The sequence below is a fragment of the Nerophis ophidion genome, linkage group LG08 (assembly GCF_033978795.1).
Source record: "Nerophis ophidion isolate RoL-2023_Sa linkage group LG08, RoL_Noph_v1.0, whole genome shotgun sequence".
Lineage (NCBI taxonomy): Eukaryota > Metazoa > Chordata > Actinopteri > Syngnathiformes > Syngnathidae > Nerophis > Nerophis ophidion.
Genome location: NC_084618.1, coordinates 77,654,123 through 77,668,356, shown reverse-complemented (window position 1 = coordinate 77,668,356; position 14,234 = coordinate 77,654,123). Strand labels below are relative to the sequence as shown.

General features: G+C 45.2%; 1 protein-coding gene across 3 annotated transcripts in view; it reads left to right on the top strand.

The window, feature by feature from the left end:
• Window positions 1-14,234, top strand: part of pald1a (phosphatase domain containing paladin 1a) — a 400,383-nt gene that overhangs the window by 349,097 nt on the left and 37,052 nt on the right. For all 3 annotated transcript variants that reach the window (XM_061909782.1, XM_061909781.1, XM_061909780.1), the window contains exon 19: window positions 1,772-1,927. In XM_061909782.1, the coding sequence (XP_061765766.1) occupies window positions 1,772-1,927 (156 nt within the window). The remainder of the gene's footprint in view (window positions 1-1,771; window positions 1,928-14,234) is intronic.

Sequence of the window (14,234 nt, the reverse complement as noted above, 5' to 3'; positions counted from 1 at the left end):
CCCCTCCTCCCTTGTGGAGGGGGTCCGGTCCGATCCGGTGGCCATGTACTGCTCGCCTGTGTATCGGCTGGGGACATCTCTGCGATGCTGATCCGCCTCCGCTTGGGATGGTTTCCTGCTGGCTCCACTGTGAACGGGACTCTCGCTGCTGTGTTGGATCCGCTTTGGACTGGACTCTCGCGACTGTGTTGGATCCATTATGGATTGAACTTTCACAGTATCATGTTAGACCCGCTCGACATCCATTGCTTTCCTCCTCTCCAAGGTTCTCATAGTCATCATTGTCACCGACGTCCCACTGGGTGTGAGTTTTCCTTGCCCTTATGTGGGCCTACCGAGGATGTCGTAGTGGTTTGTGCAGCCCTTTGAGACACTAGTGACTTAGGGCTATATAAGTAAACATTGATTGATTGATTGATTGATACAGAAATATGCAGTATTTAGTAATTAGAGCCCTAAAAGATCAATAATGCTGGACACCATTGATTTTAATTCTTTATTATTTTTGAGTAATGACAGTGAAAAGATAAATAAAATACCACTAAATATATTTGGGATCCACTGCGATGAGGTGGCGACTTGTCCAGGGTGTACCCTGCCTTCCGCCCGATTGTAGCTGAGATAGGCGCGAGCGCCCCCCGCGACCCCGAAAGGGAATAAGCGGTAGAAAATGGGCGGAAGGCAGGGTACACCCTGGACAAGTCGCCATCTCATCGCAGGGCCAACACAGATAGACAGACAACATTCACACACTAGGGCCAATTTAGTGTTGCCAATCAACCTATCCCCAGGTGCATGTCTTTGGAAGTGGGAGGAAGCCGGAGTACCCGGAGGGAACCCACGCATTCACGGGGAGAACATGCAAACTCCACACAGAAAGATCCCGAGCCTGGATTTATTTGGGATCCAAAAGGTGCCCCACTGCGATGAGGTGGCGACTGTGTCCGGGTTGGGGAGGAGACCCTGCCCCAAGTGGAGGAGTTCAAGTACCTAGGAGTCTTGTTCATGAGTGGGGGAAGAGTGGATCGTGAGATCGACAGGCGGATCGGTGCGGCGTCTTCAGTAATGCGGACGTTGTATCGATCCGTTGTGGTGAAGAAGGAGCTGAGCCGGAAGGCAAAGCTCTCAATTTACCGATCGATCTACGTTCCCATCCTCACCTATGGTCATGAGCTTTGGGTCATGACCGAAAGGATAAGATCACGGGTACAAGCGGCCGAAATGAGTTTGGGTCTCTCCCTTAGAGATAGGGTGAGAAGCTCTGCCATCCGGGAGGAACTCAAAGTAAAGCCGCTGCTCCTTCACATCGAGAGGAGCCAGATGAGGTGGTTCGGGCATCTGGTCAGGATGCCACCCGAACGCCTCCCTAGGGAGGTGTTTAGGGCACGTCCAACCGGTAGGAGGCCACGGGGAAGACCCAGGACACGTTGGGAAGACTATGTCTCCCGGCTGGCCTGGGAACGCCTCGGGATCCCCCGGGAAGAGCTAGACGAAGTGGCTGGGGAGAGGGAAGTCTGGGTTTCCCTGCTTAGGCTGTTGCCCCCGCGACCCGACCTCGGATAAGCGGAAGATGATGGATGGATGGATGGATGGATTTTAAAAAAATGAGAATCGGTTCTGAATCGCACAACATATTTGATTTGTATTCGAATCGATTTTTTTCCCCACTTCCCTAATGCCCTTCCTTGACGCTTCTAACGTTCCTGAAAGGTACAGCACTGCAGTATAATACCCTTAGCTAACAGAAATCCGCTTTTTCCTTCTTCCTTAGATCAAAAGTGGCAAGTCGGAGAAAGAGTGCCATCAACTTCTTCTGCAGAGCTTGCAGTACCTGGAGCGCTACATTTACCTCATCCTCTTCAACACCTACCTGCACCTGGAGAAGAAAGACTCCTACCAGCGCTCTTTCACTCTCTGGATGGAGCAGGTATCCCCTTTTATTACACCTCTGCTTGGCTATTATGCTTTAATTACTCCTGTGGCTTGGCCCTGTGCTTGGTTTGACGACATCTGCATGCCTTCTGGTGCCGACAGAGGGTGAAAAAAAAATTCCCCAGCGGTCTCTCACTCTTAATATGCAGCCCTTCAGCTTTGTCCAATATGTCTGTTGTATCCTTGCCAGAGGTGGGTAGAGTGGCCAGAAATTGTACTCAAGTAAGAGTACTGTTACTTTAGAGATTTATTACTCAAGTAAAAGTAAGGAGTAGTCACCCAAATATTTATTTGAGTAAAAGTAAAAAGTATGTTGTGAAAAAACTACTCAAGTACTGAGTAACTGATGAGTAACCTGTTTGTTTAATAATTACGGCAACAAGTAATGCACAAAAACATAAAAATAGCAATGAGCAAATTCACAGCCAGGAATATCTCTAAAGCAACTAAAACAATAATATATATTAAATAATAGTACATTAAAATAAAATCATTGATTTGATTGATTGATTGATTGATTGATTGATTGATTGATTGATTGATTGATTGATTGATTAAAACTTGTATTAGTAGATTGCACAGTACAGTACATATTCCGTACAATTGACCACTAAATGGTAACACCCCAATAAGTTTTTCAACGTTTATCAATTACTTAATAAATGACCAAGTCGAGGTGATCTACCTCATATATACATACACACACATATCATTTATACACACACATATCATATATATATATATATACATACATACATACATATATATACAGTATATAATTTATATTTATTTATTTTGCCGTTTTTGTTCATATGTTGAAGGTGTTTTAATGAACATACAAGCATGTTTAACATATAGATTCCTATCTTTCATGAAGACAAGGATATAAGTTGGTGTATTACCTGATTCTGATGACTTGCATTGATTGGAATCAGACGTCCACGTTTTCAAATGGGGGAGAAAATAGATTGCACAGTACAGTACATATTCCCTACAATTGACCACTAAATGGTAACACCCCAAGAAGTTTTTCAACGTTTATCAATTACTTAGTAAATGACAAGTCGAGGTGATCTACCTCATATATATATATATACATACACACACATATCATTTATACACACACATATCATATATATATATATGTATATATATATATACAGTATATAATTTATATTTATTTATTTTGCCGTTTTTGTTCATATGTTGAAGGTGTTTTAATGAACATACATGCATGTTTAACATATAGATTCCTATCTTTCATGAAGACAAGAATATAAGTTGGTGTATTACCTGATTCTGATGACTTGCATTGATTGGAATCAGACGTCCACGTTTTCAAATGGAGGAGAAAAAAGTTCCTTTTTTCTAATACCACATGAAAGTCGGTGTTTTTTTTAATCTTTTCTGTCCAGCTTCCATATTAGTTTTTATACACTTTACAAGAAATACATTGGCGGCAAACTCCGTAGCTTGCTAGCTTGTTTGCGCTGGCTTTCGGAGACTCTTATTTTGTTAGCGCAGGCGCGATGGAGCGGCGCTTTTATTGTGAAGACAGGAACTGGGCGATCAGTCTTTAGGCTTTTGACGGGAAGTACGGTTGAAATAAAAAGTGTCTTTTTTCCTTTACACTTTTGATTGATTGATTGAAACTTTTATTAGTAGATTGCACAGTACAGTACATAATCCGTACAATCGACCACTAAATGGTAACAACCGAATACGTTTTTCAACTTGTTTAAGTCGGGTCATGTGACCGACTGGCTCTGTTTGATTGGTCCAACGTCACCAGTGACTGCATGTGATTGGTGAAAAGCAGGCATGCCTAGTTCCTACTTTGAAGCTCTGTCATTAACCAAAACAAACATTAATAGATCAATTAAAAAAAAGTAGCGAGCTGAATGTAGATCAATGGTTCCCAAACTTTTGCAGGCTGGCGCCCCCTTGGCTCCCCAGTGAATTCCTATCGCATTTCATAAATAGGCCTACTTAAAGACAAAAATGACAACATTCACTTTGTGAAGTGAAGTGAATTGTATTTATATAGCGCTTTTCTCAAGTGACTCAAAGCGCTTTACATAGTGAAACCCAAATATTTAAGTTACATTTAAACCAGTGTGGGTGGCACTGGGAGCAGGTGGGTAAAGTGTCTTGCCCAAGGACACAACGGCAGTGACTAGGTTGGCAGAAGCGGGAATCGAACCTGCAACCCTCAAGTTGCTGGCACGGCCACTCTACCAACAGAGCTATGTATTTTCTTCCATTTATTCACAGAAAATGGTGGCGGTCGTGATCTAAGGCACGCCACCCTCGCCACCCACACAATGACACACGCGCGAACACACACACACGCACACACACACACACACGCACACACACACACACACACATGCACACACAGGTACAAAGTCATATACATTGGTAACAATATATATCAGTGAATGCACCACCCTAACCAGCTCATCACAACACAACACGGCGAGTCCCCAATTTCATGTTGACTCGAACTCAAGATGATGTTGACCGCCAGTGTGCGTTTTTTTATTGTAAGATAAAATTCTGAACATTACGAGCTTGAAATTACAAACCTGAGCTTTTGCTTTTGTAGTCTATGCTGTCGGATCTGACTGGGCCAGAGCGGCGTGTGGTAACCGGACCCTGATGCGTCGTCCACTGACTCGTCCTGCTGCACGTGTTGTGTACAAATCGTCAAACAAACGTTCGAACTTCTGACCTCGACTTCGGACTGCCGCCCCCCTACCGCCCCCTTCTTCCTCACCGCCCCCCCAGATCTTTCCACCGCCCCCAGGTGGAAAGATCAAGTCCGCTCAATAATAAAAGTCCGCTCAATAATAAAAGTGTGCAATGACAAAGATGGTCATGTCCACGTACTTTGAGGGTACAAAAGAGGATTTTCAGTAGCACTGCATGTACACTGATGTGGATCCTTAGATATGAATGTACTGTATAAAACAACCCAGTTTTATACAGTTTTATACAGTAATATCGCTAAAATTCGCTCCATTTTGTCCACTAAAGACGCTGAGATCATTATTCATGCGTTTGTTACGTCTCGTCTCGATTACTGTAACGTATTATTTTCGGGTCTCCCCATGTCTAGCATTAAAAGATTACAGTTGGTACAAAATGCGGCTGCTAGACTTTTGACAAGAACAAGAAAGTTTGATCACATTACGCCTGTACTGTATATACCTTTATATACATATATACATACATATATACCTATACTGTATATACCTTTATATACATATATACATACATATATACCTGTACTGTATATACCTTTATATACATATATACATACATATATACCTGTACTGTATATACCTTTATATACATATATACATACATATATACCTGTACTGGCTCACCTGCACTGGCTTCCTGTGCACTTAAGATGTGACTTTAAGGTTTTACTACTTACGTATAAAATACTACACGGTCTAGCTCCATCCTATCTTGCCGATTGTATTGTACCGTATGTCCCGGCAAGAAATCTGCGTTCAAAAGACTCCGGCTTATTAGTGATTCCTAAAGCCCAAAAAAAGTCTGCGGGCTATAGAGCGTTTTCATTTCGGGCTCCAGTACTCTGGAATGCCCTCCCGGTAACAGTTCGAGATGCCACCTCAGTAGAAGCATTTAAGTCTCACCTTAAAACTCATCTGTATACTCTAGCCTTTAAATAGACCTCCTTTTTAGACCAGTTGATCTGCCGCTTCTTTTCTTTCTCCAATGTCCCCCCTCCCTTGTGGAGGGGGTCCGGTCCGATGACCATGGATTAAGCACTGGCTGTCCAGAGTCGAGACCCAGGATGGACCGCTCGTCGGGACCCAGGATGGACCGCTCGCCTGTATCGGTTGGGGACATCTCTACGCTGCTGATACGCCTCCGCTTGAGATGGTTTCCTGTGGACGGGACTCTCGCTGCTGTCTTGGATCCGCTTGAACTGAACTCTCGCGGCTGTGTTGGAGCCACTATGGATTGAACTTTCACAGTATCATGTTAGACCCGCTCGACATCCATTGCTTTCGGTCCCCTAGAGGGGGGGGGGTTGCCCACATCTGAGGTCCTCTCCAAGGTTTCTCATAGTCAGCATTGTCACTGGCGTCCCACTGGATGTGAATTCTCCCTGCCCACTGGGTGTGAGTTTTCCTTGCCCTTTTGTGGGTTCTTCCGAGGATGTTGTAGTCGTAATGATTTGTGCAGTCCTTTGAGACATTTGTGATTTGGGGCTATATAAATAAACATTGATTGATTGATTGATTGAATGAGTTCAAAATAAAATGCTGACAGTGAAATAACTTATAATGTAAATAAGTTGACCAGAGTTGGGTCAAATATGTAAAAAGTACCTAAATGGGAACCCAATAATGACTAATCGTGTAGCGGGACTGATGACCTCCACAGAAAAATCAATCAATCAATCAATGTTTACTTATATAGCCCTAAATCACGAGTGTCTCAAAGGGCTGCACAAACCACTACGACATCCTCGGTAGGCCCACATAAGGGCAAGGAAAACTCACACCCAGTGGGACGTCGGTGACAATGATGACTATGAGAACCTTGGAGAGGAGGAAAGCAATGGATGTCGAGCAGGTCTAACATGTTAAAAATTAACACATTAATAATTTAACAAGTGGTGTAAAATAAATTGAAAACACAAAAAGGGTGAATGTGCTAAAAAGGTTCAGCTTAAAAACGGGAGCTTGTCTGGTTGGAAAACATGATTGTGATCGTGGTTCCCAAAAGTGTGCCTACTTTGGGAACCACTGATGTAGATAAATGGAACGGAGTAAAAGTAGCGTTTCTTCTCTATAAATATACTCAAGTAAAAGTAAAAGTATGTTGCATAAAAACTACTCGTAGAAGTACAATTTATCCCAAAAGTTACTCAAGTAAATGTAACGGAGTAAATGTAGCGCGTTACTACCCACCGACGGCGTGGCGCAGTGGTAGAGTGGCCGTGCGCAACCCGAGGGTCCCTGGTTCAAATCCCACCTAGTACCAACCTCGTCACGTCCGTCGTGTCCTGAGCAAGACACTTCACCCTTGCTCCTGATGGGTGCTGGTTGGCGCCTTGCATGGCAGCTCCCTCCATCAGTGTGTGAATGTGTGTGTGAATGTGGAAGTAGTGTCAAAGCGCTTTGAGTATCAATCAATCAATCAATGTTTATTTATATAGCCCCAAATCACAAATGTCTCAAAGGACTGCACAAATCATTACGACTACAACATCCTCGGAAGAACCCACAAAAGGGCAAGGAAAACTCACACCCAGTGGGCAGGGAGAATTCACATCCAGTGGGACGCCAGTGACAATGCTGACTATGAGAAACCTTGGAGAGGACCTCAGATGTGGGCAACCCCCCCCCTCTAGGGGACCGAAAGCAATGGATGTCGAGCGGGTCTAACATGATACTGTGAAAGTTCAATCCATAGTGGCTCCAAGACAGCAGCGAGAGTCCCGTCCACAGGAAACCATCTCAAGCGGATCAGCAGCGTAGAGATGTCCCCAACCGATACAGGCGAGCGGTCCATCCTGGGTCCTGACGAGCGGTCCATCCTGGGTCTCGACTCTGGACAGTCAGTACTTCATCCATGGTCATCGGACCGGACCCCCTCCACAAGGGAGGGGGGGACATAGGAGAAAGAAAAGAAGCGGCAGATCAACTGGTCTAAAAAGGAGGTCTATTTAAAGGCTAGAGTATAGAGATGAGTTTTAAGGTGAGACTTAAATGCTTCTACTGAGGTAGCATCTCGAACTGTTACCGGGAGGGCATTCCAGAGTACTGGAGCCCGAACGGAAAACGCTCTATAGCCCGCAGACTTTTTTTGAGCTCTAGGAATCACTAATAAGCCGGAGTCTTTTGAACGCAGATTTCTTGCCGGGACATATGGTACAATACAATCGGCAAGATAGGATGGAGCTAGACCGTGTAGTATTTTATACGTAAGTAGTAAAACCTTAAAGTCACATCTTAAGTGCACAGGAAGCCAGTGCAGGTGAGCCAGTATAGGTATATATGTATGTATATATGTATATAAAGGTATATACAGTACAGGTATATATGTATGTATATATGTATATAAAGGTATATACAGTACAGGTATATATGTATGTATATATGTATATAAAGGTATATACAGTAACAACATAAACATAAGGGTGTCCATATGTGCACTTGGCACCAGGACACCCTAGGCCGCAGTTCCATGATCGACTTTGTAGTTGTGTCATCGGATTTGCGGCCTCATGTTTTGGACACTCGGGTGAAGAGAGGGGCGGAGCTTTCTACCGATCACCACCTGGTGGTGAGTTGGCTGCGATGGTGGGGGAGGATGCCGGACAGACCTGGCAGGCCCAAGCGCATTGTGAGGGTCTGCTGGGAACGTCTGGCAGAGTCTCCTGTCAGAGAGAGTTTCAATTCACACCTCCGGGAGAACTTTGAACATGTCACGAGGGAGGTGCTGGACATTGAGTCCGAGTGGACCATGTTCCGAACCTCTATTGTCGAGGCGGCTGATTGGAGCTGTGGCCGCAAGGTTGTTGGTGCCTGTCGTGGCGGTAATCCCAGAACCCGTTGGTGGACACCAGCAGTGAGGGATGCCGTCAAGCTGAAGAAGGAGTCCTATCGGGTTCTTTTGGCTCATAGGACTCCGGAGGCAGTGGACGGGTACCGACGGGCCAAGCGGTGTGCAGCTTTAGCGGTCGCGGAGGCAAAAACTCGGACATGGGAAGAGTTCGGGGAAGCCATGGAAAACGACTTCCGGACGGCTTCGAAGCGATTCTGGACCACCATCCGGCGCCTCAGGAAGGGGAAGCAGTGCACTATCAACACCGTGTATGGTGCGGATGGTGTTCTGCTGACTTCGACTGCGGATGTTGTGGATCGGTGGAGGGAATACTTCGAAGACCTCCTCAATCCCACCAACACGTCTTTCTTTGAGGAAGCGGTGCCTGGGGAATCTGTAGTGGACTCTCCTATTTCTGGGGCTGAGGTCGCTGAGGTAGTTAAAAAGCTCCTCGGCGGCAAGGCCCCAGGGGTGGACGAGATCCGCCCGGAGTTCCTTAAGGCTCTGGATGCTGTGGGGCTGTCTTGGTTGACAAGACTCTGCAGCATCGCGTGGACATCGGGGGCGGTACCTCTGGATTGGCAGACCGGGGTGGTGGTCCCTCTCTTTAAGAAGGGGGACCGGAGGGTGTGTTCCAACTATCGTGGGATCACACTCCTCAGCCTTCCCGGTAAGGTTTATTCAGGTGTACTGGAGAGGAGGCTTCGCCGGATAGTCGAACCTCGGATTCAGGAGGAACAGTGTGGTTTTCGTCCTGGTCGTGGAACTGTGGACCAGCTCTATACTCTCGGCAGGGTTCTTGAGGGTGCATGGGAGTTTGCCCAACCAGTCTACATGTGCTTTGTGGACTTGGAGAAGGCATTCGACCGTGTCCCTCGGGAAGTCCTGTGGGGAGTGCTCAGAGAGTATGGGGTATCGGAATGTCTTATTGTGGCAGTCCGCTCCCTGTATGATCAGTGTCAGAGCTTGGTCCGCATTGCTGGCAGTAAGTCGGACACGTTTCCAGTGAAGGTTGGACTCCGCCAAGGCTGTCCTTTGTCACCGATTCTGTTCATAACTTTTATGGACAGAATTTCTAGGCGCAGTCAAGGCGTTGAGGGGTTCCGGTTTGGTGGCCACGGGATTAGGTCTCTGCTTTTTGCAGATGATGTAGTCCTGATGGCTTCATCTGGCCGGGATCTTCAGCTCTCACTGGATCGGTTCGCAGCCGAGTGTGAAGCGACCGGAATGAGAATCAGCACCTCCAAGTCCGAGTCCATGGTTCTCGCCCGGAAAAGGGTGGAGTGCCATCTCCGGGTTGGGGAGGAGACCCTGCCCCAAGTGGAGGAGTTCAAGTACCTAGGAGTCTTGTTCACGAGTGGGGGAAGAGTGGATCGTGAGATCGACAGGCGGATCGGTGCGGCGTCTTCAGTAATGCGGACGTTGTATCGATCCGTTGTGGTGAAGAAGGAGCTGAGCCGGAAGGCAAAGCTCTCAATTTACCGGTCGATCTACGTTCCCATCCTCACCTATGGTCATGAGCTTTGGGTCATGACCGAAAGGATAAGATCACGGGTACAAGCGGCCGAAATGAGTTTGGGTCTCTCCCTTAGAGATAGGGTGAGAAGCTCTGCCATCCGGGAGGAACTCAAAGTAAAGCCGCTGCTCCTCCACATGGAGAGGAGCCAGATGAGGTGGTTCGGGCATCTGGTCAGGATGCCACCCGAACGCCTCCCTAGGGAGGTGTTTAGGGCACGTCCAACCGGTAGGAGGCCACGGGGAAGACCCAGGACACGTTGGGAAGACTATGTCTCCCGGCTGGCCTGGGAACGCCTCGGGATCCCCCGGGAAGAGCTAGACGAAGTGGCTGGGGAGAGGGAAGTCTGGGCTTCCCTGCTTAGGCTGCTGCCCCCGCGACCCGACCTCGGATAAGCGGAAGATGATGGATGGATGGATGGATGGTATATACAGTACAGGCGTAATGTGATCAAACTTTCTTGTTCTTGTCAAAAGTCTAGCAGCCGCATTTTGTACCAACTGTAATCTTTTAATGCTAGACATGGGGAGACCCGAAAATAATACGTTACAGTAATCGAGTACCTTGAAGGTAGAAAAGCGCTATACAAGTACAACCCATTTATTTATTTATTTATAGCTGTGGCAGAAGTGGAGAGAAAACGCTTTAATCAATCAGGCGGAGTTGTACTTTCCTCCAGAAATATACTAGCTTAGGTTCTGGTTCCATTGTGGCCTCGAATTTTGACACAATGAACCTTAATAATGTCTGGACTCTGTGTGTGTGTTTGAGTACATTAATGGTTAGGCCAGCTGTGCTTCCATGTGTGTGTGTTCCACTCAAGTGAGTAGTCTAGAAGTGGTACACATGCACAATGCAATCTCGTCACTGCAACACACTTTTTTTCCACTGCTGTCTTGGAGCCACTATGGATTGAACTTTCACAGTATCATGTTAGACCCGCTCGACATCCATTGCTTTCGGTCCCCTAGAGGGGGGGGGGGATTGCCCACATCTGAGGTCCTCTCCAAGGTTTCTCATAGTCAGCATTGTCACTGGCGTCCCACTGGATGTGAATTCTCCCTGCCCACTGGGTGTGAGTTTTCCTTGCCCTTTTGTGGGTTCTTCCGAGGATGTTGTAGTCGTAATGATTTGTGCAGTCCTTTGAGACATTTGTGATTTGGGGCTATATAAATAAACATTGATTGATTGATTGATACAATGACAGGCATCAAAAAGAAGTTCATGTGTGAATATTTTCATTCCAGCCAAAGACAAAGAATGTTTGAAATTTCTAGAATGAAAATCTTCCGTTTTGCTCCCCTTTTTGTTCGGTGTGGACTAAAAAGCTGGGTGAAATTCCAAAAAGGACTCGAACAATTGCTGAGAAAACAGCTGTCAAAGAAATATGCTCGGTGAACGGAGGCAAGTCCTTCCTGTTATGAATACCAAAATATGTGCGGGAGAGTTACTTGAGCCTCGCAGAGTAAATAAATGAATGATCCCAGACACATTTGACTTTTTATGCCCGCAGCGCGCTGGTCTTGCAAATTTTCTACCAAACATTAGGTTAAAAAAAAAAAAAGTGGTATAATTTGCAGACCCAGCTAATAAAACAGCTTTTTCAAATTTTGTCTGCAGAATTTGCCAAAGTGAGAGAGCTGCATTCCCTGCCGATGAATCAATTAGCAGCAGACAAGTCTGAGTTGGCTAAATTGGCACGACAATCTAATTAAACTCAAATCCCTACTTTTTTTTCCATTCCTTCCATTATGCATCTGACATTTTGGGAAAATTGCAATTCTAGTGGCATTAAGTTTAGTTTAGTTTATTTACTTTATTAAGGATCCCCATTAGTCTACACCGCAGTGGAGACTATTCTTCCTGGGGTACAGGCAAAAAACATCACACAACCACAGAACAAACGATTAAAATGCAGTACAACATGATCCAATAATAAATTGTCATAATACAATCAATCAATCAATCAATGTTTATTTATATAGCCCCAAATGACAAATGTCTCAAAGGACTGCACAAATCATTACGACTACAACATCCTCGGAAGAACCCACAAAAGGGCAAGGAAAACTCGCAGGGAGAATTCACATCCAGTGGGACGCCAGTGACAATGCTGACTATGAGAAACCTTGGAGAGGACCTCAGATGTGGGCAACCCCCCCCCTCTAGGGGACCGAAAGCAATGGATGTCGAGCGGGTCTAACATGATACTGTGAAAGTTCAATCCATAGTGGCTCCAAGACAGCAGTGAGAGTCCCGTCCACAGGAAACCATCTCAAGCGGATCAGCAGCGTAGAGATGTATGTCCCCAACCGATACAGGCGAGCGGTCCATCCTGGGTCCCGACGAGCGGTCCATCCTGGGTCTCGACTCTGGACAGTCAGTACTTCATCCATGGTCATCGGACCGGACCCCCTCCACAAGGGAGGGGGGGACATAGGAGAAAGAAAAGAAGCGGCAGATCAACTGGTCTAAAAAGGAGGTCTATTTAAAGGCTAGAGTATACAGATGAGTTTTAAGATGAGACTTAAATGCTTCTACTGATACTAATACAAAAATAGCAACAACAAAGAACCAAAAAATACTAATAAATGTTGTTACTTAATAATTTTCATACCAAAGATAAAAATAGCAATATAAAAATAGATATAAAAATAGTAGGAATTAAGAAAATAGTAGGAATTAAGAAAAATAAAAATAGATATAAAAATAGTAGGAATTAAGGGTTAAATCACCAAAAATTATTCACGGGCGCTGCCGCCGCTGCTGCCCACTGCTCCCCTCACCTCCCAGGGGGTCAAATGCAGAGAATAATTTCACCACACCTCGTGTGTTTGTGAAAATCATTGGTACTTTAACTTTAATGAACCAAACATTTCACCTTCAGTACCTCTGTTGAAGACCTTTGCATTAAATCGTTACAATAAGTCCTCATTAGGGACGGCGTGGCGCAGTGGGAGAGTGGCCGTGCGCAACCCGAGGGTCACTGGTTCAAATCTTACCTTGAACCAACCTCGTCACGTCCGTTGTGTCCTGAGCAAGACACTTCACCCTTGCTCCTGATGGGTGCTGGTTGGCGCCTTGCATGGCAGCTCCCTCCATCAGTGTGTGAATGTGTGTGTGAATGGGTAAATGTGGAAGTAGTGTCAAAGCGCTTTGAGTACCTTGAAGGTAGAAAAGCGCTATACAAGTACAACCCATTTATTTATTTATTTATATACTGTATACATTTTTGCAAAAATAAAACAAAAAAACAATGGCCTAAAATATACACATTAGTGTACCAAAGACAAACAATAAGTGACGAAAAAGTATCATCCATCCATTTTCTGCTGCTTATCCCAAAATCAATAAAATACTCAATAGTCAATACAGTAAAGCCAGGGACGCTCACACTTTTTCTGCAGGCAAGCTACTTTTCAATTGACCAAGTCGAGGAGATCTACCTCATTCCTATTTATAATTTATATTTATTTATTTATGAAAGAGACATTTTTGTTAACAAGTTAATGGTGTTTAATGATAATACAAGCATGTTTAACACACATAGATTCCTTTCTTTCATGAAGACAAGAATATAAGTTGGTGTATTACCTGATTCTGATGACTTGCATTGATTGGAATTAGACAGTGGCATTTTCAAATGGAGGAAAAAAAAAGTCCTCCTTTCTGTCCAATACCACATGAAAGTGGTTGGATTTGGCATCTCATTTGTCCAACTTGCATACTCCTTTTTAAACACTTTGTTATGAGAGTAGCATATGTGTGTGGCCCTTTAATGTCTGGCAGCAGGTGAGTGACGTCAGTGAGTGTGCGGGTGGGCAAGCAAGTGAGAAAGCGGTCGCTGAGGGCGGGGGAGAAATACATTGGCATCAAACTCCGTAGCTTGTTAGCTTTCTGAGACTCTTATTTTGTTAGCACAGGCAGGATGAAACAGGTCTTTTATGGTGAAGACAGGAAGTGTGCAGTCGGTCTTTAGAGTTTTGACAGTAGGTACGGAGTCTCTAGAAATAAAATGTGTTTCTCTGCGTCCGCCCTGTTACTGATTTTTTTCTTAAATATGAGCTCGCAGCAGCCAGCGTCATCTCACAAGATCCTCGGGTGCCGAGAATGTCAAACAACTGACGAAAGTGAAGTCTTGGTATGATTGATGATTGCTCATTTTTATGTACATTTTTTAATGCCTGGC